Here is a 26,909-nt window from a genome sequence, read left to right on the forward strand (position 1 = left end):
TCCCAGGGAGAGACGCCTTTTGACAGGGCTTCCAATTAGCAGGAGTCAACTGCTCATGTAAACATTTCCCGATTTAACTTTGCCAGAGCAAAGAACAAAGTACAAAGAACTTTTGTGCACATTTGTGTTTATTATTGTATAAATCAAAAGATAAAGTTGCACACAAAGTTCCTGTTCCGTTCCCTCCTCCGGGTAAGCCCGGGATTCGGTTGGTTAGGTTCTCCTAGCTGGCCTGGGTGTCCTCCGGGAGCTCCGTGTCCTTCCTATGCTTCGTGTCCTCCTAGTCCTGCCTGCTTGCAGAGGCGCAGTACGTAAACTAAACGAAATGCACATATACAGTCGCATGTAGGGCTCGGAATCTCGTGCATGTTTGTGGCATTATAAAATATATCTGGGCAACAACAATGCCAGCTCTTCGGAGCTCTGCCCAATTTCAAACTTGGTAATGGCAAAATGGCGATCTGGCTACCTCTGCTGCACCGTTGTTCTTGTTGTTGTTGCCACATTTAAATGCCAAACTTCACCGGACATGCTTCATAGCTCTAATTATACATGCGCCTTCCTCGGAACGCCTTCCGTCGGTCGGGCAAAGGAAAAAATACAATATAGCCAAAGGAGCACAACAATGGAGCCCAAAGAGCAATGGCTCTCGTTATTGTTGTTTGGTCTGTTGGCCCTCTGCCAGGCAACGCGTCGTATGCGCAACGTGGCCTGCTATTTTTTTCTAGCTACATCTAAACACATACGTATGTGGTCAAAATAATAGCAGTGAGACGTTTTAAATTGTTATTTCTTATGAAGTAATTAACTTATTAACGGAATTGTAAATAAATGGGAAATAAATGAAAATATAATGTATGGATTACTTAAACATTTTTAGTGTATAACAAATATAACGTTAAGAAAAACTGGTAATACTATTTTTGTTTTTACTTACTATGTTGGTATAATTACTTTTATTGTAAGCACAGCTGTACTTAAGTGATTTCCAACTGTATGGGTGTATTGATGTATGTGAGTTTTGGTGTGGGAGGGAGACAGCGACTTTGCCTTAAGGCAAAACCTTCAAAATGGCTTGCATGTCTGTTTAGTAATTCATAGAAATCGGGGGTGGAAACCGGGGAGGAAGGCCCGTCACTCTTTTGATTTGATTAGGCCCCCCACACAAATACACAATAAAATTTATGTAAATTTTGGCAGCATAAAATATGGCATTAAAATTTAATGTGCAACTTCAGGCACGCAAAACCAAATACGGGAGAAAAATGAAGACATTATGCTCGAGCCAAGATTATAGGCTGGCTAATAAGCCGCTGACCAGCGATGACCAAGTGAATACAAAATTCTGAACTGAAAACGTTCATTAACAGAGTCGCATTAGCATATTTGCTCTGTGCCTTCTTTTTTTATAAATCACTTCATTGACATTTTTTACGAGGCGTCAAATCGACGGTTGGGGAAATGGTGGCAAACTTTCTTGGGGAACAAAACATGTCCAAAGTCTGGGAAAATGTCTGAGCCTGCGGGCGGATTGTAGGGGATGGGAGCAGCGACCCATGCCCCAAGTCCCTTGGCCCCTGGCCAAGATTGACGCGCCGCTTACGTGCCACGGAACCATTTGTCTTAGCGCCGCACTTTGCGTGTCTTAATTAGCGCCCCACCACCGCCCATCAGAGGCCTCAGGAGTCTCAACCTCCTCCAAAACAGAGCCCCAAGAAACTTTGCCGACGCCAAGTCGAGGCTGGAATTTATGTATCCCAGATAAGAGACCACTGATAAGACCCTGGATCCCAGGGCCTTGGCCTGTCTTTGCCCTGAGTTATTATTGAAGACGCGACATGCTAATGAACCCGCCAAAGGAATGGGCTCTAAGTGGGACACAAAAGAAAGTTTTATTTTGGGGCATGAAAAACTTAATTAACCGTGTTGGGGTTTTCACTTTCTAACTTACGAGTCAATTTGACTAGGTTACAGAAAATATAGATTTCTCTAACAGAGTCGCAGTGAAATAGTACAAAAAAGACCTGATTTAAATCAAACTATTTTCTTTTTAAATTTAAAGTTTTCACAGTCCACAAATTTTACACTGTTTTTATTTTGCAAATCAGACTAAGTGTCCGCCATATTTAGTCATTAATTCTCCTAAGATAATGGCATGACTTCCCTGAACTCTAGTAAAATAGGGCACTAGATACAATGCAACCGTGTTCAGGGATATACGATAAAGCGTTAGGGTCCTGGGAAAAAGGTCCTTTGTCCTTTGAATGAAACTTTAAGCCTTCAACAGCCACACCAATGTTTTTTGCCATTGTCCTGGCCTTCATTGGATATTCGGCGGGGTCAGGTGGAGTTCTGCTGGCTGATATAGCTCCGCGACTGCTAATTAAAGCCTCACATTCTGCCTCTGGCTGAGCGTATGCAAATCGTGTAAATCAGAGAGTTTAGTGCCACTGGCCACTGGCCGTGTCCCGCCATAAGCTGCCATATTTAGTTAAGTAATCAGGATTTTTGTGGGCGGTGGCCGGGGGGCGTGTTTTGGATGGTGCTCAAATTGTTGACTGGGACAACAAAAGAGTTTTCTGCCCGGCCACTGGTGAGCTGGCCCTTGTATTTTGTCGATGACATTGTTGTTGTGTTCCCCCGTCCCCCCAATGTGTGGGTGCCAGGGTAAGCTAGTTGTAGTTGTGTGTATATTATTATGTCGACAGGACCCCCTTCTAGTTTCTAAAGGACACTGCCTTGTTCTGGGCCGTGTCCTGACATTGTGGCTGGCATGTGGTGCTCGTTAAATGCTAATTGCCGCATACTTGTAACCACTTTATGTGGATGCCTTTGTGCAGCTGCCCCACCAACAAAAAGGGCACCACACCCTCCCCTTCGGTACGGCTAATTGAAACAGTGCCCACCCAAACCTCCATTTCAAGCGAAGCTGGCCGAAAACTATTACCACATTTCGCGGCCATCAATCAAAGGCTTAATATCCGCGAGGCACGGGCTCAGCTCCCTTGTCAGCCGAATGAGCATGTCAGATCCAGAGCGACGGCACAAAGTGCATCATTCGACCGCTAATTTGGGTCGTAAATAGGCGACCCACTGCAGTTTCCAGCTGACCTGGTGTTGGGCCATCGAGCGCCTGGCTCTCGAAATCTCGAAACTCTCGTATTCATAACGTAACGAGCCAGTTTCGCATGTAAATGCCACCAGTTGGGGGTGGCTAAATGGGCGGGTGGATTTTCCTGAGTTGCAAGATCATCATGGCAGAGGCGACATATGCGAAGGCGAACCCACTCGATTCCGGTGTTCGGTTTTAGGAATTTCGAGAGCTAAACCTCATTAGAGTAGGGACTCCGACTCCCCTGCAACTGGCAGCTCTCATTTTAGCATTTATCGTTCCGTTTTTCGATGGCCAGCAAGGCCAGGCCAGGGTCTCTCTCTTAATTGCTAAACATCGGTCAAATGCCTTTTTCTATTGGTAGCCATTCGAGGCGGCAGTTCATCAGCCTCCGTCTCAATTTGCATAATTTTCAGACCCGGCAGCTCAAGAGCGGACTCTGATTGTGGTGGCTCATGACTTTCATATGCTCGTGCGGTTCAAGGGGTTTCCATTTACCCAATTCGTTGGGCCGAATTTATTTGTACGGTCCATGTCGAGGATGAGTCGTGGGTGGGAATGAAATACTCGAAATGACATTACGGGCCGTGTTCGATGTCTGCGAGGCTGGCCAAATGGAATCAATATTATGCAAATAGCCAAAGTGGTCAAGACCACCCACGACCACCCACGGTCGTTCCAGCCATTTCATTTCTGCATTTCAATCGACGAGAAAATGATGGCAACGGCATATTATTTTGCTGCATTCCGTATCGCTCGCTGCACCATAAAGTGCATTTTGATTTGCCTTTAACAGGCATCGGGAGTGGCGTAATAAATTATGTATGGCAATGCATGGGCAGTGTTTTAACCTTTTTCTGCGCAGCACTACGGCAACCAATCCAAGTTGTTATCACAAATCAATGCAGAGGGGAAACTGAAAAGTTTTTAAAAAAATATTTACTTAAAATTTTAGTCCTACCCATAGTAATAAATTGCCATCTGCCAAGTTCCCACTGATCACCTTCTTTCAGCAGCGTAACGCAACCTTTATGATTAAGTGTCTGCGGCAAGACTCCACCTTTCTATTGTGCCACGCCCACTTCCTGGGCGGCAACTTGGCGCTGTCAAAAAGTTCGCTGCACTCATTAATCAGCCGCCGTGTGGAAACTAATTTAATGCAACTTAAATCAAAAGCAATTGTTGTTTCAAGCCCGCTGCAATTTAGTCAGCCACTTCCGCACGCACCTCTTTGGTTGGTTAAGTGGGTGGTTGGGTGGCTAGGTGGGTGGTTGGGTAGGTCGCCGACTAGGTGGTCCGGTGGTTGGGCAGTGGCCCCGTCAATTGTCGCGTCATAATTTCCAACACCATCGCTGTGAGGCTCTGACCGCGCCCAGTTGGGTGCAAAATAAATTTATCAGCTATGCAATCGCTGGCAATAAATTTTTAGCTACCCTCACCATGCTATTGCCCTGTTTCAACTGGCCACGCCCACTGTCCGAACATATGATGGCTGATTTCTTGTATTTGGATGCACTGAAAGTACTGGATTTTTTCTAAATTTTTACATAAACCGTTTATATTAAACGTTTTAAGTCCATTTGGATTTGTTTAACATTTATACAATTTTAGAAATTAATTTTTCTAGTAAATACAACCTTCTCATCAAAAATCTATTTTTTATGATTTAAGTAAATGCTTCGCTGTATCGAATTAGAAAACTTATTTTAAAGTGACATTGCTGGACAAAAAGAGTAAGTTCATTCTTTCGGTGTAGCAAATTAAGCCCAGACATTTAAATGGCGCCGCTTATGCAATGCAAGGCACACATAAATCTTGACCAAACTGGCCAAGTGCAGAGGCAGATTAGATTGAACTCGAGGGTGGTGATGGTGTGTGGCTGGCAAGGTGGGCTGGTCAGAGGTGACTTACCTTGCCCAAGGTAAACAGATCGGTTGAATTGCCGCGCACCACGCATGGATTCCACTCTGACCTAAACCATTTGCGTGTGACCGCCCTTCGCTGTTGCCAGCAGAACATACAGACCCACTCTCGTAACTCCACTGTTTTTATTTCGGTTCTAGCTTTCTGAAAGTTTTTTGCGTGCATTTCTATTTATGTGCCGCGCATAAAGTTTAGTGCGCCATCAAAATGTTGGCCAAGAAGAAGCAGAGAGAGAGGAGCCGGCTACAATGGCATATAAAAGCGAACCAAGTTGTGTTAGCCGGCAGCGCCTAAAAGGCTGCACGCAATTTTTTCATTCGCCGCCATTCCGTGCGTGCCTCTGTGTAAAAGTGTGTGTGTGAGTGGGTAAGCGTGGGTGTGCGTATGTGTGTTGCGGTTTGTTTGCATACAAAATTTGTACGTGTTATTTTAACTTTGCCGCTTTTATGTTCTATATATATACAATTTTTTGTATCTTGTTTGTTGGCGCTGCAGAGGCAACCACGGTTTTAACACCTCTGCAAAATGGGGGGGCCGAAAAGAGGGGAGACGAAGAGGAGGAACTTTGGTCCTTCAGGTGTTAATGTCTGCTGCAAGGCCCGTGTGCGTGTAGCAGATAGCGTTTCCGTATCCGGTTGCGTATCTGTATGGGAATCTGCGAAAAGCGCGAAAAATAAGAAGACAACTCGGTGTTTGCTTTCACATTTATATTTGTTTAAACACTCTGGGGGAGAAAGGGGTCTTGTCGTACTCATTTATTGTATACATATACATATCATCATATATAGTAGTTATATCTTTGGGGAGCTTTTAGGTATTGCTACATACAGGTAGGGGAATCTTTTGGGGACATTTCGGCTACAGCTTAAACACCTAGCTTATAGTTCTAGTTTAGCAAAGGTTCTTATCAATACGGATATGACACATATCCGGGTTCTCTTTTATACAGTTCATATAATAGAAAGTGCGGCAACTAAAAATGTCTCAACTTTAGCCGGAGAGTTAAAGTTATCAGTAATTGATCCATCAACAAGATAATTTTATTTCGAGCTTCCTTCTCCCTTACGGACTTAATTTACAAAACTAAATACAATTGAAAATACTTTTCGGAGTCAGGAAGCAAATACTTGCCGGAATCGTAACTAAAAGAGGGGCAAAGTGCCCTTTTCCAGCTGTCTTTTCCCCCTTTGTTTTTTGCTTTTTGTAATAATGTAGTTTTAGCATCTGTTATGGCAAAGTTTCCAGCTACCATTCGGAATTGATGCCACTCAGACATTATTTGACAAAAGTGCAAAGTTTGCCCTAGACTTTGTCGTTTCCATTCAAGTATTTACACAGAAATTACGCACAACGAACCCTCAACCGGGCTTGATTGGGGACGATGGGCGGGGGGATATGTCATATATATGGGATTGGAATTTAGTTACTTAACAATTTTGCTAATTGAATTCTCTGTGTCTCTCTGCACAGGAGTTTTCTACTTGAGGACAAGCGAGTCCTCCCCTGCCTTTAATACTATTTAACTCGTTTCTTCTCGCGTTGCTTAATGATTTTTACATGCTATAACACATTTACCCATTTTGTCTCTATTTAGTTCCCCTTCATCGCCTGCTCCTTTTGTCGCTTAAGAACTAAGGATATTACACTTAAAGTATACAAAATCACCATTTATGCTCTGCAATTGCAATTGAATTGAATTGAATTGAAATGAATGCTTGTTAATTGAAACGAGTCGAATGGAGTGCTGGCCATCTTCGCGGGCTCGCTTAGGTCAGTTCCGAGCCAAGTAGCCATTGCCCGGTTCTGGCCAGAATGATGGCGATGGTCAGGGTGCGCAGCAAACTGCTCTGTGAGTTGCAGGCTGCACCTTTCACTGGGGAAAATCGAATTAGTTAGGAGCTGGAGTTGGCAGCAGTGCCACGAGGTCACTCACCCAGCAACATGGCCTCGCGGTTGTCGATGATCCCCGGCCGCCGCTGCAGGACGCTCTCCTTGCCCCCCTTCCACAGGACCGGCGATATGCTGGCCATGCACTTGACGCGCATGTCGCCGTCGTGGAAGTGGCGCGGCTCCAGCGGCAGCTGCAGGCCCAAAGTCGAGGTGATTAGCCCGTGTTTGTGCACGATGTCGTTGTATTTGTGCAGGTAGTGCTCGTCGAGGATCTGAAATGATGGGGAGCTTAAATGCTGCACTGCGGGAAAAGCTCTAAGCAAAAATGTAGTAAAAATGTAATCCCTTAAGAGGACTTAACAAAGTTTTAATGGTATTTTAATTTTTGTACTGAATCAACACATTATTTTTTTAAAATTTTGCTTTCCTGGCTTTGTCTGACACTCAAACACTTAAGCATATTAGAGTCTATATAACAAATAGAAATATAAATTTAATTTTCATGGACCGGAAACAAATATTCATAGATGATTGCAATGGCTTTATTTAAGTGAATATTATCTACGATGGCAGTGAAGAATTTCCACAATTGCATACTTAAACTATATCTTGTTAATTAAATTATAATCAGCTATTGCAATCATATCACTCTAATATTAAATTTATTTAGACGGACTTAAAAAAATTAAGTAGGAGCAAAATCAGGAACGGAAAACAATTGTTTTTTAGGGCTAGAAAACCTTTTTGACTGACATTAATTTTTCTTAACTTTAGTTCCCAATCCTTCTCTTTTTATTTTCCAGAGTGATTTCTGATTTGCTCGCGGTGTATAACGGAATTAAAAGTCTGCATCGGGAGCTTCCTCCCATTAAGTGCTGGGGGTTGACACACGCGGCGTATGAGCAACAGAACGGAAACGGGACCGGCAATGGGCGTGTCTGGTACATGTCTGGCAAATGCTTGAGGGTACGCTTTTGTGTTCCAAGCCGGATTCGGAGTCGCAGTCTCCAGCTCCAATTCCGCTGAAGGTTACAATTACAAGAGCTTGATAATTCCTCCCTTTCAGTGTTTGCTGCTGTCAGCAGAGTGCACTGCCTTCACGAGGGGCGGATATGGAGCGGGTGATGCGGACAAATGGGATGGGGGCGTCCGCACTTAAACTTGGCTCGAAAAGAAATAAAATCATTTGCCATAAATAAGAAAAATGTGCAGACCTGATAAAAAATGTGAAACGCTCAAATAAATAACTTCAACTTTTCCCTGCTGCTTTTTTCGATTTGCTTCCAAATTGGGTTCTGCGAGGGTAATCGGAATGGGAATTCGAATTCGGTCTTTCCTCGGGGTTTCAAGGGGTCGGGGAATTGGTTAGCACTTTGCCAGCGAAATTGTTGCCATTTGTTAGCCGATTGGTTTGCCCGACCCTCCATTGTGTTTCGCTTTAAACTTTAAAGGCATAAATTAAAACCCTGCTGACACAACAAACATCCCGAAAATGCCGACAGCTGTCCTGACCAGCCTCACGAAAAAAACAGGGAAATGAGGAAGGCTGGCAATAAAATGAGGGCACTTAGAATGTCCGACGCATTCCAGAAAACTTTCCCCCAAGATGCCGCCAAAATTTATTTCCACGCATTTTGCGGCCTGGCCGAGTGCTGTTGTATAATAAGTTTTTCGTTGAATTGCAGAAATATTTTCCCCATTCTGATGGACACTTTTATTGTAAATTGCACGAATGCCTAGCGGGATAGGAAGTACACGACATGTTGTACGGGCCAGACAAATGTTATTAAATAAATGTTCCACAATGCTTTGTTCTGTAGACTTATACGTTTGACGGATGAAGTAGGGGTCTTTATTATTCAGGAAGGGTGATGAAAGAGGGATGTTTCCAGCTGCCATTGTTGGAAGGCAAATAAACCGGGAATCGTGCCTAATCGCACTTATTGATTTTCCTCGTATTTATACAAAGCGCACGAGAGGCACGAACCCTCCGCATTGAGGAGGGGAAGTCAGCATGGTACAATGAACTAACTCGTACCTTAACGCCTCGATTCACACAATTTGAGTGCCATGTAGTCAACGTCGACGATAAAATGCAGTGCGCCACCCACTCGCCGCCTCTCGATTTTTGTGTTCCGGCCACGGCAGACATGTAACGAGCTTTCGGCCAGATGGATGGCCCAGTCCCAGTTTCAGACCTCTCAACCCCCCTCCTTCTATATACACCTGCCTCGCCTAAGTCCCCGACACCGGGCCATAAAACATGCCAAAGCCAAAAGCGAGGCAGGGAGGAGAACCCGAAAAATGTATTCGATGCCTGCCCGTCTACATGATTTTTGTTCATGAAATTATTTCAACAACCTGCCCAGCTGAGTCCGTATTTCCTCGGGGTTCGTTGTCTGCCGCGTTGTTAGAGGCTTAAATATTTACTGTATGCATAATTTCTACATTTTTTCCTGCCATTCCTCATGCAGACTCTTGATTAGCGTGGGCAGGAGGACGAAGGACCGTTTAGGTGCGGACCCAAATATCAAAAAAAAGGGTAAGTGTTGTTACGTTTTATTTGCTGAAAGGGGCGGGGAAAATGTATGCGGTGTTAACAAACTCACCGGCTGTTCGTTGACAAACCACTGCAAATGCGAGGCCGGATGCGATTTGCCGGACGTGCAATTTAAATACAAGTATTCGCCGATCTGATACTGATACTGCTGTCCCCTTATGTGAGGTCCATCGCGCGGCAGAACTGAAATGAATCGGTAAATGTATACATCAATTATGGATATAAGATTTGCATAAATATGAGGGGGATTAATACTGGATATTATCCCCTCTGATGTTATCTACCATTCCCCCATTTACGTGGCCAAAAGCCCGCAACCAGTTACCAATAAATATTTGCTGCGGCTTTCGCCCCTTGGTCGAGTAATTTATTAACAATTTTTTGTGTTGCTTTGCCCGGCAAATATTTACCCGGCACACATACTCCGTTTTTGGGGGACTTCCTCCCTTTTGCACAGGCGATTTCAATGGGATATACAAATAAATATTTTTTCGCTGCTCAAATAGAACATAAAACACACAGATAAACCAACAGCAACAACTGCAATTGCAAAGAGGATTGAGGAGGGAAGGTTGGATGTTCTGGGGGCACTACACAAAATATGTTGTAAGCGGCCAGACTGCGGAAATATCCATTAAAATGGCATTTTAACTTATAAATCGCTGGCGTGGTCCCCGCAATCCCCTCTGACCAAGCCCCCACCGTTTTTATATATTCCCTTTTGCCGCTGGCCATTTGGTTTTAAGTAAATAATAAATAGTACAAAAAAGAAATGGGTAAAGGAGAGGAGCAAAGTTTAGCGCGTGTGTAAAGCGTTAAAAAATGCAGAGACCCGGGTTGGTTTACAAAAATATGCTGTTATGAAACTAAAGCTTATGAATGACTTTTTAAAAGCATTTCCGCCCGCCCGGCCCGATAAAGAAGCCCAAACAAACAACAGCGCCAGTCGCATTAGTCGTCGTTGACCAAAAGCGAAAACGGCAGAAGCTGCAAAAATGAACTCGATCCGATTCAGAATGTATATGGCAGTACATGTGGGCGGACTTGTGGCGGAAAATGGACCGCAGAAACGGTAAACAGAACCACGGAAAGGCTTTTAAATTTTCAATTTCAAATAGCTAAAGGTTTTACCAAAAATAATAGAATAATAGAGGAGTCCAAATGAAGGCCAAAGTGATTACGTTATTGGGAATAGATTCCAGCTTTAAATTATACTTTTTCGCAGCATGAAAGGCAAGGCTTAACATGACCCTTATTTATTGGCATATTAAAATCGTATTTCTATTATTTATTCAAACTATTTTCATTAAAATTCCATAGCACTTCTACTCAGGCATTTATTAATATGTGAATCGTAAGTCGCTTATTGAAATGCCTTGCAGATTAATTTAAAAATCTGTGAAATATTCACAGTTGGACTCCGTCTGTATCGGAATGCTTTTGAACAAACAAGCAAATAAGCTCCGGCTGTTTGATGCCAATAAGAAGAGGTACAGAGATTTAAAACCTGCCCCTCTGCACCCCTCTGCATTTGTCCTGTATTTGCACTTTCAATATTTGCCTGTAATTGATGTGAAATTTTTCGAGCAAACATTTGCTTGGTTGTGCGCTGCTTGCGGGGTGCAACAAATATAATAAAATCGGGCAGGCAAATGCGGAACGTGACTTTGAATTGATTGGGACTTGGGGTACTTACAGACGATATCCATCCGACCCTCGCCCTGAACGGAGGAGAAGTTGGGTGCCTCGGCGGACACCTCGCAGCGGTACAGTCCGGTGGAGTTCAGCGTCAGTCCGCGCAGCAGCACGCGACTCGCGTCGGAGAGCTCCTCCTGCAATGGATAATAGAAAAAATTAACATAAGTACACATCAACGAAAATACCAATTGTATAATGTATAGTTAGAATATATTAAAGGGAGCTAGCTCCGGCACTTTAAAGTTTATTTATCCTTTCAGTTAAAACGAAAATTGATTTGATGAAGAAAAGTTTTTATTAAATTCAAAACCTTTTTTCTTTTTGAATTTAGACTATAAATATCAAAAAATATAAATTGTATTTACTGCCTGAACGAACTTTTATTGATTTTAAAATCAGTTGACATATTAATTAAAATAAAGCAGAAAATACAGTTGCCTACAGATGGGTTATATTTAAAAGAGAAACTTCATGAAGTCTAATTCAAATTAATAATTAAATAAGAGAAATCCATCAAAATAGGTTTTTTATGGTTGGTTCTTTGCCTTTATATACAATTTAATGTAGTGTCTTTAGAGGATATAACTTAATTTTAAAACTTTGTTATAAAAGTTCATGCTTATCCTAATAAATTTATAATTTTTGAAGGGTACTCACTATGACTCGCACGCCGTCCACCCGGTAGCTGGTTTTTGGCGGCCGGGCCTTTGGCACGTAGCGGTAGAACTCCTCGTTGTCCTTGTACCACTTGATGGCGTACAGGGCCTCCCCCTCCTCGAGCTGCTCCTCCTCGTCCTCCTCCTCCTCCTCGCGGTCGACGCTGTCGTCGAAACTGTCCTCGCGATCGAACTCGGGCATATACGCCGCCGGTCCCCCACTGCTGCCGCCGGAGCTTACGGACACGGATCCGCTGTGGGTGCTGGCGCCGACATGGGCGGCACCTAGATAGCCGGAGGCAGCACTTCCCCTGTAAACACTGTGCCCGTAAGGTGACTTCTCCGGCGGAGCCGGTGGCTGCTGGTGACTCTGTAGACTCTGGTACTGCCGCATGGCGATGGGTTCCCGCTGCCTGGGCCGCTGGCCGTGCTGTCGCTGATTCTGGCGCATCCGCGGGCGGTACGGCGACCGATCCTCCTCCAGCGCCTCACCATCCGGATAGTGGAACTCCCCATTGCTGCCACCACCAGCACCGTGGGTCTGGTGGCCATGGCCGTGGTCCGAGTGGCTCTGCAGACCCGTGACTGTGTGGTGGGTGCGGTTCAGCTCGTACTGGCACTCCAGAAAGGCGGACTCGCCGCGCAACTTGTAGGCGGGAATGGAGACCTTGATCATGCGCAGGCCCACGGCTAGACCTGTAACAAGAAAATAATAAATTATTAGTCCAGAACAAGGTTTTAATATGCCATAAATTAACTTATTTATTACGATGTTGTTAAGGTGGGTGTCCAACGTATCAAACGTATTTTAATTAAAATACATTTCCACCAAGGAATCAAGTCGGAATCATTTCGAATCTTAGCTTCCCTTCAAAAGCCCATATAAGTGAATGTAATACATAAATTAGGTCAATTTAATTAATTTTCGAATGTAAATTTATATCCTGCCTGTGGAACTTTACAACAAGTCACATTAAATGTAAAAGGTACAGCGGGACGAAGTGAATAAAAAAGTTCTAACTAATATTTAAGCATAGCTTAAGATAAAATATCAAAAGATTTTATAAATACATCATATTTTATTTATTTACTAACTAACAACATTGTATAACTTCAAACACGAAGTCCGAAATGAGAATTTAATCTAAAATAGGTGTCACCAATCAACCGAATATATTATTCAAAAAAAAATATCAAAATAATTTTCTCCTTGCAAAAGATGAGACCGACAAATATTGAAATCAACGGGTCTGGGAAATCAATAAACTGGCAGGTCGCCCGGGGATATAGAGCGCATATTTGCATAAGAAAGGGGCGCAGGGGGCGGGATGATAGCAAGTTGGAGCTGCCAGTGGGGAGGACAGAGTTCACAGTTCAGACGACCCGCTGGGCATTCGCCAAGGATTACGCTAGTCGCAACAGTGCCAGAGGAAAATTAAAATATTTCTCGCATTTTCCGTGCCCGTCAAGACGAGTCAACTTTTTGTTGCTCATGACAACGCAAATTTTCTGCCTGCGTTGGGTAAGTATTTGCATAATTGATTTGTTCTCTGAACTAGACCACTATTCCACGGCCAGGGCAAACAATTATTGTTTTAATTAAAATGGACCCACGGTTTGATCGCGAATTGCTTATTTATGAGTAGCAATTCTGAAATGTACAAGCGGCGAAGGTGGATGGCGGATAAATGGCGGCAGGTGGAGTGGCCATTGTCCTCGACGCAGGCTATCTGTAATGCCGTGTCGGTCGGCTCGTAAATATTAATAAATAAGTGCGTAATCGGGCTTAATCCTTTGTAAAATTACAGCACCACCGTGCCCGGTCCGCAAATTATGGAGCGCCAGTCCAAGGACAGCGACCAACAGGATATTGGCCGTTTATACACTTCCTGGCTGTCACTGAGTCCCAGAATAAATGCGCTGTTTAGCGGTTTATTTCAACGAAGCTGCTCAGCCAGCGTTAAATTAGAATCGCAGTCGTCATAAATATTTGAATTTCTGGCCATTAAGAGCAGGGCTGCCAGCTAATTGGCCATTGGCACTGCCATTGGCAGCTGGCAAACTTTGCCAGCCGCTTAAAGACGTCAGCAATTGAATGGGATTAAACAGATTGACAGACTCTGATCTGGGACTTGGCGAACAAAACTTTTCCATTGCAGCTGCGCAACTTTGCCGGCTCTCAGGACCCGAGAAACTGATTGAATTGGCAGGACTCTAGCATGCGGATGCGGTTGCGGATGCGGTTGCGAGTACGGATACTTGATGGTCGTCTGCAGTAAACAATTTTGATATGTCTAATTCGTATTTAATTATGGAATACCAGAATTAGATTGCTTTTAATTTCGACTCGAGAATGACAGAGTTTTGCATTCTAACACACTTTTCCATGCTAATTACATTTGGCCATTAATTTGCGTGGAATTTCAAGGACTTGACGTGGGCTTTAATGACGGAACACGTTGTTTAATTGGCGAATTTTTATGACAGCGACTTTGATGGACGAGTCGAGGTGCGTCCGCTCATCGCCACGCCCACCTGCTGATGTCAGTGGGCAAATGGGCTTCATTTTATTAAGCTGATTGCCGAAAAACAAAGGCCAGGAGCCGACTGCAGACGCGATACAAGCCAAGACAAAGCAGCCTGCGAAGAGCAGCCAACACATGTCATTTGGGCAACGATACAAAGTGTCTTAATGTTAATTAAAAAACAACAAAGTAAGATTCCAACAACAACGCAGTATGGGGAAGAAAAGTAGCGGCAAACAATGGGCCAAAGTTGCATGAGAGCTGATTAAAATTGCCTGCCGGGCTGGCTGCTCTGAGCCCAAAGAATTTTAGTCAAGCGAAATGGCAGCTTTCCACACCCACCCCTCGGGCCCCAAATCCTACCCTGCATTGAAAAGAGACAAGTCGAGTTGAGCGGCGAAAGCTTACAGTCAAATCCGAAATTAAATTACATGTTGATGTGCCCCGAATGGGATTCCATTTCAATGAGCTTGTGGAAATAAACACACACACAGAAGCATGCCAGAAGCGCAACATTTCAACAATGTTGAATTGCACTTGAAATTGTTATGTTTTTTTCTACCCTTTATGCCAAAAAAAACTAATAAATAGATATTGGATTAGTTATGTATAAAAAGGAGTCTTATATTTGAAATATTTTGGTTAAAATAAAAAATTATTTCTCTTGAGATTTTTGAAACGAACTCAATTAAAATTTTAATTTAAACACAAACTAAATATCTTTAAGTTACAAAACTATTAATGAATAAATTTCTATACCCTGCTGCAAAAAAATAATCGTAAGTCGGTCTTCCAGTTATGCAAGTCTTAGTTAACTGTTCAATTTAGAGAATATCGGTTTATGATGGTTGTATTGACAAGAAATATTTTGATCTTATAAAGTTCAATTTTAAGTAGGCCTTTTTCTTCTTCCGACCACTGTAGCCCGGGGCAAAGACAACAAAGGAATTTGCCAAGAGAGGAAAAGTTTCAACTGTCTGCCTATCAGCTCGCCTGTTTCAAACTCCCAGCTCCACTTAACTATCGCTTGCTCCCTCCGATCTTTCTAAAATAAAGTTCCATATTTAAATTAGTATGTAAAGTATCCGCAAAGCAACGCGGCGCACTTGATGTAAATTGAATATGCATAAGCCGGAGTCGCGGCAGAAGGAGGAAATATCATTCAGTATGCATGATAATTTCGTTCATTAACGCATATTTAAACAGGGCAAGCCCCCCACTCGACTGGCAGCCCACGGGTTGCCTTCCAGCTTACCTGCAGGTTAAATAAGTCCAGCAGTCCCCCAACTTTTCTGGTGTTTAGCATAATTCGATAAAATTGGCAAACAGAACGAAAGGGAGCGAAGCGAGGGGAAACGAACCGAACCGAAGGACAGGAAAGTGGAAAGTAGGAAGACAAACAAAGGAGGAGCCTGCACCTCCGGAAAGGAAGGGTGGTGGCCCAAGGTAAGCTGACCCACTGTGCGCTGCCAAATAGCGCATAATGAAGGCCGCCATTAGGAGATAAAGCTGGCAACAAAAATCGGTTGTAGCAGCTTAGTTGCTATCAATGATGGGCGATTCGGTGGAGGAGTGGGATCCGTTGAACGGCCCTTAACTTTATACCACTAATGAGCTTGCGCCTTCGCAGCAATTATGCGGCCCACTCACGGAGGCTGGAAAACTTTACTATCTGGTAAATCATTTTGCTCGAAAATGTTGGCCCAAAACCTGAGCTGGCAGACAATGCGATAGGTTCGACCCGCCAGAAAGTTGCCGAAAAGTGTCAAAAAAGTGGAAGACACAACAAGGAGTGGCGGCTGCCATTGATAGTGGTGGGATGCGGGCCAAGTTGGAGCCGAGCAGAGGCTCATTAAGGCTGTATTTCTTATTTGCGGCGTCTAGACTTCATTAAAAACTCTGACGTTCGCTTTTGCTTCGCACTTTTTTTTTGCGGCTCGCTCCGACCTGATGAATATTTATTGTGGCATTGACAGCTTAAACTCCCCTTAATGTTGTTCATTAAATGCGTTTAAAAAACAATTACTGCGGTGGCGGGTTGTGGGTGGTGGACGAGTGCTTGGCCTTGTGCTAAATGCGCAAACAATTATATTAAAAAAACAGCGAGAGCGAAATGCAAACGGGGGCGAAAAAAAAGGACCTAGACGAAATTGTAATGAAAAAGCCTTTGGGATAGTTTTAGTTTAGTTTGCGCAGTAGCCGAGCAACAAAACAACAAAGGCTATCCTTGCAGCGGGCAAACAAGAACAATGCGGCGCAAAAAAGTATGCAACAGTTTTGAAAGGCTCGCAGAGAGATGGCGAAAGTACTCATACGCCCCGTTGCCGCCGCGCGATTGCGTGTGCATTTTTTGTTGTTGTTTGCAGCCACCACAAGCGACAACGGCAAGAAAAACAGAAACAGCATGCAAATCTGTTCAAGCGCTTCTGATGTATTCAAGTTGACACAAATCTGGCGCAAATCCTCGCACACACACACACAAACACACATTCTCGCAGGCAAAATGGCCACTCCACCCTAAGCGACACTGACAAGGCGAACTAACACACATGCAATGGTGAGACAGCCAACAAAACATTTATGAATAAAATAGGAACAGCACGAGCAACAGCGACAGCAACTGACGAGCGAGAAACGAGCAAATTAAAATCAAAATAACCGCAGGTGATGAGCCAACAGGGAGGAAAAAAGGGAAGCAAGGTAAAGGGAAAATGGGTAATGGAAGGGGGGAGATCGGGGGGAAAACAGTTGCTGAGCTGGCGTGTAATTGAAAAGAGGAATAACAATGGAGGGAAGCAAGGCAATGGAAGCAACATGTAAACTGTCGTCCCTCACGGCGTATGCGCAATATTTGATCACATGGCGAGGACGTATTTGTGGCCACTTTAAGTTGAATGGAATGCGTGGAATATTGGCAAGAAGCTGTCGCAAGACGACTCCCTCACGTTCCACAAACAATTTGCCAAAGTTTTACCCGATTATTTCTGGTGCGCAAATCGCGAGCGTCTGCAGATTGCCCTTCGGAAATCGATTGCCGTGTTTTGCACTCTAGGTGCGATCACATATTTGCGAAATGAAATGGAATTTATGGGGGAACCCTTGCTGCTCCGCTCCGCTCGTGCGTTTATGCTGGCGTTTAATACGTGTGAATGATTTCCCCGGGGGGTTAACATGCAGCTGGCAGCCGGAAAGCCGGAAAACTGCAGAGCCCAAGAACTCCGTCTGTCAAGTCACGTTCACGCGGCTGCACTTGACAGATGCATATGCGAATGAAAATTGAGCCAACCTCGGCCCGCACGCAAATTGACAGCTTACTCAGCAGGCTGGCTGCTGAAACCTACGCACACATTAAGCCCTGGAAAATTCTATTAAAAAAATTATCATGTTTATTTAAAATAAAGCGAAAATTGCCGGGCCACCTCGGGCTGTGGGTTGTGCCCCGCTCATTTGTATGCGCCCCGCGTGCGGCACACAAGAAAAATAACTGAAATAAGTGAAACGAGCAGGTCGTCAGCGGGGATTCGGGTGGGTCGGGGTTTTGTATGTCGGGGATTAGTGGGCGGTTATGCCCTTTTTTCGGGCTGCCGACACGCACACTGAGTTACATATGTGCGTTTGGGTGTTAAAACGCCACAAGTGACTTTGTCGAGCAGTTACAATTTGCTTTTTATTGACTGGCAAGGTGTCGACACGCGCAGGCATTGAACTGGAAATGCTGGCTATAAGCCATATCGCCCACTCAGCCCCACAAAATGGCATTGAACACTTTTGCACTCACCTTGCAGCAAACAGCAAATGAACACAATGATTCGTGTATCGTTTGTGTATTTCATGTTTATCGCATAATATGTAATCCTTGGCGAAACAATAACAGAGAATCGAGGGAAATGGTGATGATGATGCCGGTGCTCGGCGAATGGAAATCCGTTGTCGGAAAACTTTTCTGCGTTCCTCCTTCTCGCTCGGCGGTTTCTTGTGCTGATTTAAGCGTTTTTCCCCAGCGCGATTTCCCGTTTATTGTTGCTTGATGGAACTTAGCTCGGTTTGTGTTTTCTCTGCGTATTACTTTCAGAAACTTTTCGCATAAACTTCCAGCCTGTTGCCATTAATAGTTGGCTCGATCCGTTGGCCAGGGACAAGTGCTGCGGCAGTCTCATGTGTTTCGGCTGCAGCCAGCTCATTAAACTCGGCTTTGTATCACTTGCGCAGCCTGCAAAGAAGAGCACAATAAATGGGTTTTAATAAAGTTTGATGGCCCTGGTAAAGGTAAAGTTATCCTAATTGTGTCCCTCTCTGGACGAGACCTCAATTCCAAGCAGTACTTGCCTGCTTTTGCCATTTTTCACATAAACTTCTCTTTTCAATTTGTCCTGGATTCTATGTTATCATTTCTCATCAGGTCAGAACACAAACAAGGCCAGCTCGAGAATAAGTCTCAATCAAATGACATTGTTTCGCTATCTGTTTCTCTTTTCGCAAATGACAGTAACCTCAATTTGGCCAACAGCAAATGATTTTGGTGACCGGAATCTAGAGACAATTTATTGATTGTGCCCATTGTTTCCTGGTTAGCCATGGACATGGAAATGGAAATGGAAATGAGAACTCATTACATAACACTCCCATCAGCATTTGGCTGTCATTTATTTCTGCCACAAGAGTTCTACTTGCTGCCTCGCGTCAGATGTTCGCATGGAAATAGATTTTCCTTAACTAAACTTATAAATATAAGTTACAAATCGAATGCCTGCAAAGGACGAAGGTTAATGCGTGGGCGTTGCGAGGGCGTGGGCGTTGACAGCTGTTGTGCCCAAATGCCGCAGCTGAGGTCATAGGTCAGGTCGTGAGTGTGTGTGCCGCAAAGCTTTACAAAATCGAACGAATTAGGAATTCATATTGAAAGCGAATCGAAGACGAATAAAAAAGCACAACTTTCCAAAAAAAAAACACACATGGAAAAGCATCAGGAAACCCATAATACATTGACTCAAAGTCAAGGAGCGCAAAAAACCAAAAACTGAAGCTGGCTTCCTGGTCCAACACCCCCACTCAGCTAATGGACATTTGTCTAGCAAAAAACAATGCTCAAGGACACGTGCCTCGGCCCCCAGCCGTCGAAATGCTCATGAAATGCGCATAAATCAAGGAGGCCATCAGCTCGTCCTGTGGCTTTGGCACTGCCTGGCTCTTAATGAAAAATGAAGCTGAAATAATCATAAAAAAAGATGGAAGGAAAACAACTTTCGGGTGGCAGCCGGCAGAGCGGAAATGTAAATGCCAAGTAAACTGTGACGCTCGTCGCGTCTTATTCTTTTCGCATTTGGCAACAGAAACTTTGCCCGGACCCGTATTCCAGGCCCGGACTTTTTGTCCACACTCGGAGATGGATTTGTCTGTTGCGTTGCTTCATTATGCGCAGTCCCGGCAAAGTTTGTTTGCCCCCCTTTGCTCCTCTTCCAACGGACTTTTGTTTTGCTTGGCCTGACCCAAAGTGCTGCGCCTGCGATTATGCAGCAAAAAGTTTCGCATTTTGCATTGCAAAGCGCGGGCAACTCAAATTGGGTTGCTCCAGAGCTATCCAGAATGGTTGTCTGACTGAGAAACTGACTGCACGGCAAATATAAAAAATATACTTTCCAATACAATATTGATAGGTTAAGTGGTATTTAGTTAAAAGAGGAGCTCGATGGTACATAATATGATATATATTTATTTATTTTAAAGAAGTCTTTAGTGCAATTGACCTATTTTCTGATGGTAAGAAATGTATATTATGTTTGTATGTATTTATTCGTTGAGTTTGGGCGTCTTGGCAAAAATGCTAAAAAATCTCAATGGAATTTCAAAAAAAGAGTTTAAATCAAGTAGCAATGTAAGAAATATAGAATATTACAGGGCCTTGCTCTTTAACCCTGTTAAACTAATTTATACATAAAGAACCAAATTATATGTGACAAAGTGAAACCAACTTAAATGATTTAAAGGTCTTATACGATTTATTTTTTTCTGTGTGAGTGATGAGAGAATGAACCATTGGCTGCCAGCATTTTTGCGCTGCATTTCCTAGCAAAGTTGGCTAATTCTTAAGTTGCTTAAATATGTGCAAACACAGCGCGACAAATGTAATTCGTCTTCTGGTATTGTGTGCTGCTCCTGTGGCCCCTTAACCCTTGAAAGCCCCCTAAAGCACTCATCCACCATGGCTGCCACTGGGTTGGCAACTTTTCTAGTTGCGGTCCCATCATATTAGAATGCAGCTCCATTCTCTGCTGAACTTTCACCATTGCATCTCCGCAGTTTCTGTGTGTTTTCCCAGCTTTTCAAACCGCTCTGCACTTTTTTTTAAATATTTTTTTTGTCTCTATTGGGGACTGTGTTTGTTATTGTTGTCGCTCTTGTTGACTGCAGAAGTTATTAAAGCTGCAGCCGCACTTTATTATTGTGAAACAAAACCCGAAACAACAACAAAAGCAAGAAGCTGACTCGCAAGTTTTCCTTTGCTCCTGTGTATGTATATCCTTGCACACAGATACACACGTATACATATGGGAGCTGGCATTGTTTATCTTTCACATTGTTGACACAACTTTTGTAGGGTATGCCGAGGGGGTATGAGTGTGTCCGTGTGTGTACCGTGTATATGTGAGTGGCTGGGATATCATTTGTATTATGGTAATTTAATATGCATTAGCCAATGTCAGGTCCCCGGCCAAAATCGATTATTTTAGCAATTATTATAATTTCCAAATGGCGATGGGCTGGCAAATTAAATTTGTTTCTACGGCCAGATTTCCATTTCCCCATGTGCATAAATGTATTTGCAAAATGTAGCCACAAGTGACCTAATAATGTCTGGGGGCACATTTAAAGGCTCCCCGTTCGTTTCGACGATGTCAGAATGTCAACCAGCTATTTACATCTCTGTACACATGTTTGTCCCCATATGTGCATTGTGCCTGTAATAGTATTGATTTTTCATTTGACACATGGGTCGCACTTATCACTGCACAAGCATCTATATATGCATATGTATTTGTGCAGGTGGGGGGTGGACAGGTCAGGTGTGTTGGTTTTGAATGGGCGGGCTAAGGTTATATTACCAAAAATCGCATTAAAATTCAACAGGCTAAATTATTGTTGGCACAATGTCAAAATGTTTGACACTTAATCCAATTTAAAATACATTTTGCATTAGCGCTGGAAGCTAAATTCAGAGCGGATAACTTGAACATGGCAGTTAATTAGGTTGAAACTAAGTGGTCGAGCTGGAATTACAGGGTAACCTCAGTGGAATTTATCTATAAGGGATTTTAATTAGGTGTTTGTGGAGTTAATGTGTATTGTTCTAAAGCACAGGTGTTAGTACTTCTATTTAAAATGCGAAATTAAAACACCGAATTGCTTCCTATAGTTTGCCATTTGCTTCTATTTTGGCCAAGTTTTGATCTTCTAATGAAGTTGGTTGGCCCTTCATCCATTTTTGAGCAAATAACATTTACAAAGTGTGATTATTAAAATTTCATACGTATTAAGTGTCAATCGACCACATTTTAAGAGAATTTTATCTTTCGTATTGATTATGTAAAGAGCTTTAAATTTGACAGTCACTAAACAACAATCAGTGTGGATAAACTAAATCAAACAAGGCTCGTCCCCAAGGACACTTGAGCATCTGTCTTATTTTTGAAAAATATATTAAGTGCCAGCTCCTACCATAAATTCATGTGGCTTTTCTGTGGCTAAGCGTGTGGCAAGCAGATAAAAGCTCACACAGATACACGAAAAATCCCAGGCCGCTTGACAGATTAGGACCTAGGATATTGATGACAATTGATGGCAGAACATTTTCTTTTTTCAACTTTGTTCGAATTGGTTTCGCTTGTACGAGAGTGAATCGTAAAAATATTTCATAAAGTGCAGCTGCCAATTGCTAAACAAATAACATGAAATAAGTCGAATAAAAAAGCTGTGTATGATTGACAATGCAAATTCATTGGGGAACTGTTTGGTGATGTTGTAAATTTTATTTCCCCCTTACAGCTGGCAGACCCTGGCGAGTGTTTTCTTTGATGGCCTTTTCATTGAGTGCTCAACTAATAAAGTTTCGCATATGTGGACAAATATCACGTGCTGGGAATAAAATGAGTTTATGAGCGAATACAAAAAGATGGAATGCCCCAACCAAACATGCTGGGGCGTTGAGGGCAACTAAAAAGTGTTTATGGTTCCCTCTTTTTTATGGTACTCGTAACCGAGCCTCAGGCCCAAACTATTATAAATAAATTATGATTTGCCTAAGCCGGCACGAAGACACGTTTGATGGGCCTCATTATTTTTTTGGCAACCATTTGCCCTCTGTCAGTTCCATGTTAATTTCGGCTTTAACTTGGGGATCAAATTATATCAACATCTCTGGGAAAACACCGTGAAAAATGCCCATAAAGGAAGTCGAAGCGGCAAACAAAAGCCGGAACGGAGGACATTCATTGACATAAAACTTAAATTTTTAATGCCAGGCCGGGTTCCCCCCTTGGTTCTCTTCGCCAACGCGCTGAATGTGTGTCGTTTCAGGTGCAAGACACATAAAAAATAAATGAGCACAGTACAAGAAAAGCGTCGAGAAAGGAAAGCCAAACAAAAATACAAGCGCCCAGCGAAATACAAAGCTGTTTGGCGTGGAAAATAAGTGGAAAGCCACGGCGTGCCACAATTGTGCGGGTAAGGGTGGGAATTAAGGGGAGGAAGGTACAAAGGGGCGGCCATCCACATTTTGTCACCCAGCCGCGTAACTCGCGACAATTTTTTATGGCAAACAAATTTTGTTTTTGTTTCTCGCGGCGCTACAAACAGAAATCGAGCCGTGGGCAGAGGAAGAGGCAGTGGATGTGGGTACACAGGCAAAAGGCGTAGGGATTCTCGGCGGAAAAGGAAATGAAAAAGTACTTAATATTTCAGAAAAGCGGAGTAAAAGGCAATTTACAGAGTGAAACGAAACCGACTGAAATATGACAGACTAATGGAAATTGAAAGGCGAATATTTAAGGAATAAACAGCAAACGGAATTCAAATTCAATGGAATTCCCCAATGGCTTGCAGGTTCCCCAACCGAGTGCCGAGTTCCGAATAAGCCAAGGCTCATCAGTGGTTCTTCTATAAATAGTTGCACGATAGGGTCAACCCAACTCCTTCATGTCATACACGGAGAAAAAAACATTCTAAAATCAGAAAAGATCTTGGTAAAGACGTAACTTAAACTCTTTTAATGTTATATAATGTTGTTTGAAAACCAAATTTGTAACATTTTCAAAAATTAAAAATATAATTATTCAAAACATATTTTACTCAGTATTTATTTCTTTTTAATGGCAACGATTTTTGAAAGGGACTGTTTGCTTAATATTTGTGAAACATTATCTACGAAATCTAATGTTTTTGTGTATCCCATACAAATATATTAATAATATTTTAAAATATAACTTTTGCTTTTAAAACTATTTTACAAACTGAAGCAAGTTAGTGTCAGTGTACGCATTCCTAACCAACTAGCAATTCTTGCATTGCCAAGGCAACATTGGGGCTACAGCCACCGAGTACCTCAAGGGCCAGAAACGGTAACCACAACCACGCCTGCTCCTTTTACATCCCCCTCTCCCCCTTGTGGGGCTTTTCAGCCCCCTGCCACGCCCGATGATGTGCCACCCCAGAGCTCCCACAAATGCTGGCGCGTGAGCTGCGAGGGAAGTCAAAAAATTAAATGCTATACGCAGGATTTGTTGGCTGCGAATGTGGCACCCAAGAGGTCTCGGCATTAACCTACTGGCTCCCGGCAACGGTGCGTATGAATGATACGCACAAGGACACGTGCACCCACACACTCTCGCTGTATGCTCAAAAAGAAAAATAAATGTTACATGTGGCGCGAATAAACTCAAAATTGATTGGACATCCTGAGGGGGAGAAAGGATGCCTGGGGAGGTACTATAAATATTGAAATAATTAAATTGCATTTTAATAAATTAAATGGGAGAGAGCATAAATATTTGAGGAGACAACAGCGCGCCAGCTATCCGGATAACCTAATTATGAGAAAACCACTTAAGCTCCTTAATTGAACAAAGGCGAAAAGGGTCGCTTGTGACATGTGAAGGCTCGCAAATGAATGTGGTGAATGGCGAGGGGAGATAAAGTAGTTCTCTGGAAGAGTCCTTGATTTAAGTGTACGGTTGGGTGCTTCAACATTCTTTCAGGTTTCCTCTAATTGTGGTTCCAGTTTGAGTCCGGTTACCGCTTTCTCCGAAGACATGACGAGAAAGTTAAACAAGCAGGAGACACAAGGAGCGAGGAGCAGACCTATCCCTAATCCCAGGACCATCCAACTCCCTCCCGGGGATTCGTATTGTTGACTGCGCCGGAAATTAAGCGCACCGGCAGGAGGAAGTCTGCCCTAATGTACTAAAGTGAAATAACGTGTACGCCATATCTTGAAACATGCGGATGGCAGTAAACACAGATACATATACAGAGATACAGATATTCAGATACAAATACTCAGATACAGTTGCAAATGCAAATGCCGTTAGCCTGAAACCGGGAAAAAAAAATATCAACAAGTCCTATGCAAATTCGTACCTGACTTTTAGCTTGGCCCATATTGAAATTTGTTTCTATTCGTTCCAACTCCAGACAGTGACATTTATTTAAACTACATTGCCTGTGCTGAATTTTTCATTTCGGGAAAATCAACGTCAGTTGTGCTGCGATTTCGCTTATGATAACAATTTGCCGGAGGGGAAAACTTTCGGGCCTCCGCGATGCCAATCATATGAGTGGAGGCAATGCCAGCATAATTTTTTCTGCACAACGATAAAAACTTTCTCCGGCGAGAGAGCGGAAAATAGAGAAAAAGGAGGGGGAGGAAAAGCAAATATGAAGCTCTGAAAAAATGTTTGGCGAAAAAAAGGCGACATATAATTGGAAAACTTTCCGTAAAAGGCGATGGCGACAAGGCAAAGTGTGAAGAAATATTTAAGTTCGTTCAAGTGGCGTGAACTAAATTGAAAAAAAAAAATATAAAAGTTTAGTAAATGGAAATATATAGAAAATAGGGTCAGCTGGGTGAGTGAAGTTACTACTAAACTATTTATGGAATTATTGAAATGTCGATTACCTTTCCCCAGCCAATCAATACAACAATCGAAAGGGAGAAAATGGAACTGAAAAGGGTAAAATACATAAAAGAGTGTGAGGGTTGGGTACACAGATTGATAAATATCGCTGAATGCATAATTGAATTGACTTTTATGGGTGCGCCGGCAAGCTCCACAATTTACACCATTGTTTGTTTTTGCATATAATTTAAATTGAATTTTAATTGAAATTATGACGACTCCGAGCTCGATTGAGCCGGGCTCAACTGGGCCGCACAGTGCTATTGTTTTCCTAACCGTAGTGCTTTGTTTGCGCGGCCCGGCAATAATTTCAGTTGTGGTCAATGAGCGCAGGGGGTGGTGGTGGTGGGGTGTGGTGTGGTTACAATGGCAACCATTTAGCATATTAGAATATGCATTGTTTGCACCCAACTCCAGCACACGCAATGTGTGAGCACCCAGGGGGCCTTTTGTAAACTGAGGGGTCGGTATCGAATGCTGCTAAAGGCTTTCCTGGATGCTCACTAATAACCATCGCTTAAGGTTTGGCACAGCAATATTATTTTCAATACATGAAAATAATACTCTTTATAACAATGGATTCCACAGCCATTAAAATCAATTGAAATAATGTCTTCAATAAAATAAATCTACAGCAAAACTGATTTAAGCTCTCTACGGATTTTTGTGGAGGACACCAGGCTTTATAAATATAAGGCTACTAAAAATAACAGGAGATAAAAACTAGCCGGGGCTTACATATTTTAATTAATAAACCAGATGTCCCACAAAAAAATATTTCTGCTCTACATTGAAGTAAAATATCTTTTAAGCTGTTATAAAACTTCGAAAAGGCTCTGTAGTTCAAATATTTGATACTTCGACCCCTATTTTCTCAAAACATGTTCGTGATGCGAAGTGATGTGGTCTTGAATTAGTAATCTCCAGGTAAAAACTTTTAGAATCAAAAGGTTTAGTTCGGATTTGGTCGACCTGTGGATTTCATACTTTTAAATTAGTTATTTTTGCTGCTTTGTGAACAAATTGAACATTTTCCAGCCATTTAAAGTGACCACTGACCACCTATTGTTTAACATTTGTTTTTATTAAAGTACCCCCAACAATAGTTCTAGCTGTACTTTTTCCTGTCGTTTTCGCCCAGTAACTATAGAAAACAAATAATTAAATTTCAGTCCAGGTCAGGACTCCCACACACACACCTATACAGAATCCTGCAGAGATGTGTGTGAGGATGCCTTTCATAAATTTGATATGTATGCGAATTCCTTTTGGTTGCGGTAGAGGTTAGTTTTTGTCAAGCAAATGCCATTCCCTTGGCTTCACATATTGCCACCAGGTTTTTGCCTTCATTTGCAATTATTAGATTCATCGCATTTG

General features: G+C 42.8%; 1 protein-coding gene across 1 annotated transcript; it reads right to left on the minus strand.

Annotated features, from left to right (window-relative positions):
* Window positions 1-6,695: 6,695 nt before the first annotated feature.
* LOC108051569 lies at window positions 6,696-18,569 on the minus strand. Its single transcript, XM_017133709.2, has 6 exons — window positions 18,143-18,569; window positions 11,841-12,535; window positions 11,182-11,317; window positions 9,535-9,668; window positions 6,969-7,197; window positions 6,696-6,908 (listed from the first exon to the last, which is right to left on the minus strand). Exons 1-6 carry the CDS (start codon window positions 18,195-18,197, stop codon window positions 6,802-6,804), a joined length of 1,356 nt encoding a protein of 451 aa, XP_016989198.1. The 5' UTR covers window positions 18,198-18,569; the 3' UTR covers window positions 6,696-6,801.
* Between the last annotated feature and the right edge of the window lie 8,340 nt (window positions 18,570-26,909).

Source organism: Drosophila rhopaloa, unplaced genomic scaffold, assembly GCF_018152115.1.
Source record: "Drosophila rhopaloa isolate 14029-0021.01 unplaced genomic scaffold, ASM1815211v1 contig_178, whole genome shotgun sequence".
In the NCBI taxonomy this organism is placed as follows: domain Eukaryota; kingdom Metazoa; phylum Arthropoda; class Insecta; order Diptera; family Drosophilidae; genus Drosophila; species Drosophila rhopaloa.

What these genes read in the sequence shown, in the direction of transcription:
- LOC108051569 (XM_017133709.2), bottom strand. Translation starts at nt 18,197, where the DNA reads ATGAAATACACAAACGATACACGAATCATTGTGTTCATTTGCTGTTTG. An exon ending in CATTTGCTGTTTGCTGCAAG is followed by an intron (nt 12,536 to 18,142) that starts GTGAGTGCAAAA and finishes TTCTTGTTACAG; the next exon opens with GTCTAGCCGTGGGCCTGCGC. An exon ending in TGGACGGCGTGCGAGTCATA is followed by an intron (nt 11,318 to 11,840) that starts GTGAGTACCCTT and finishes TATCCATTGCAG; the next exon opens with GAGGAGCTCTCCGACGCGAG.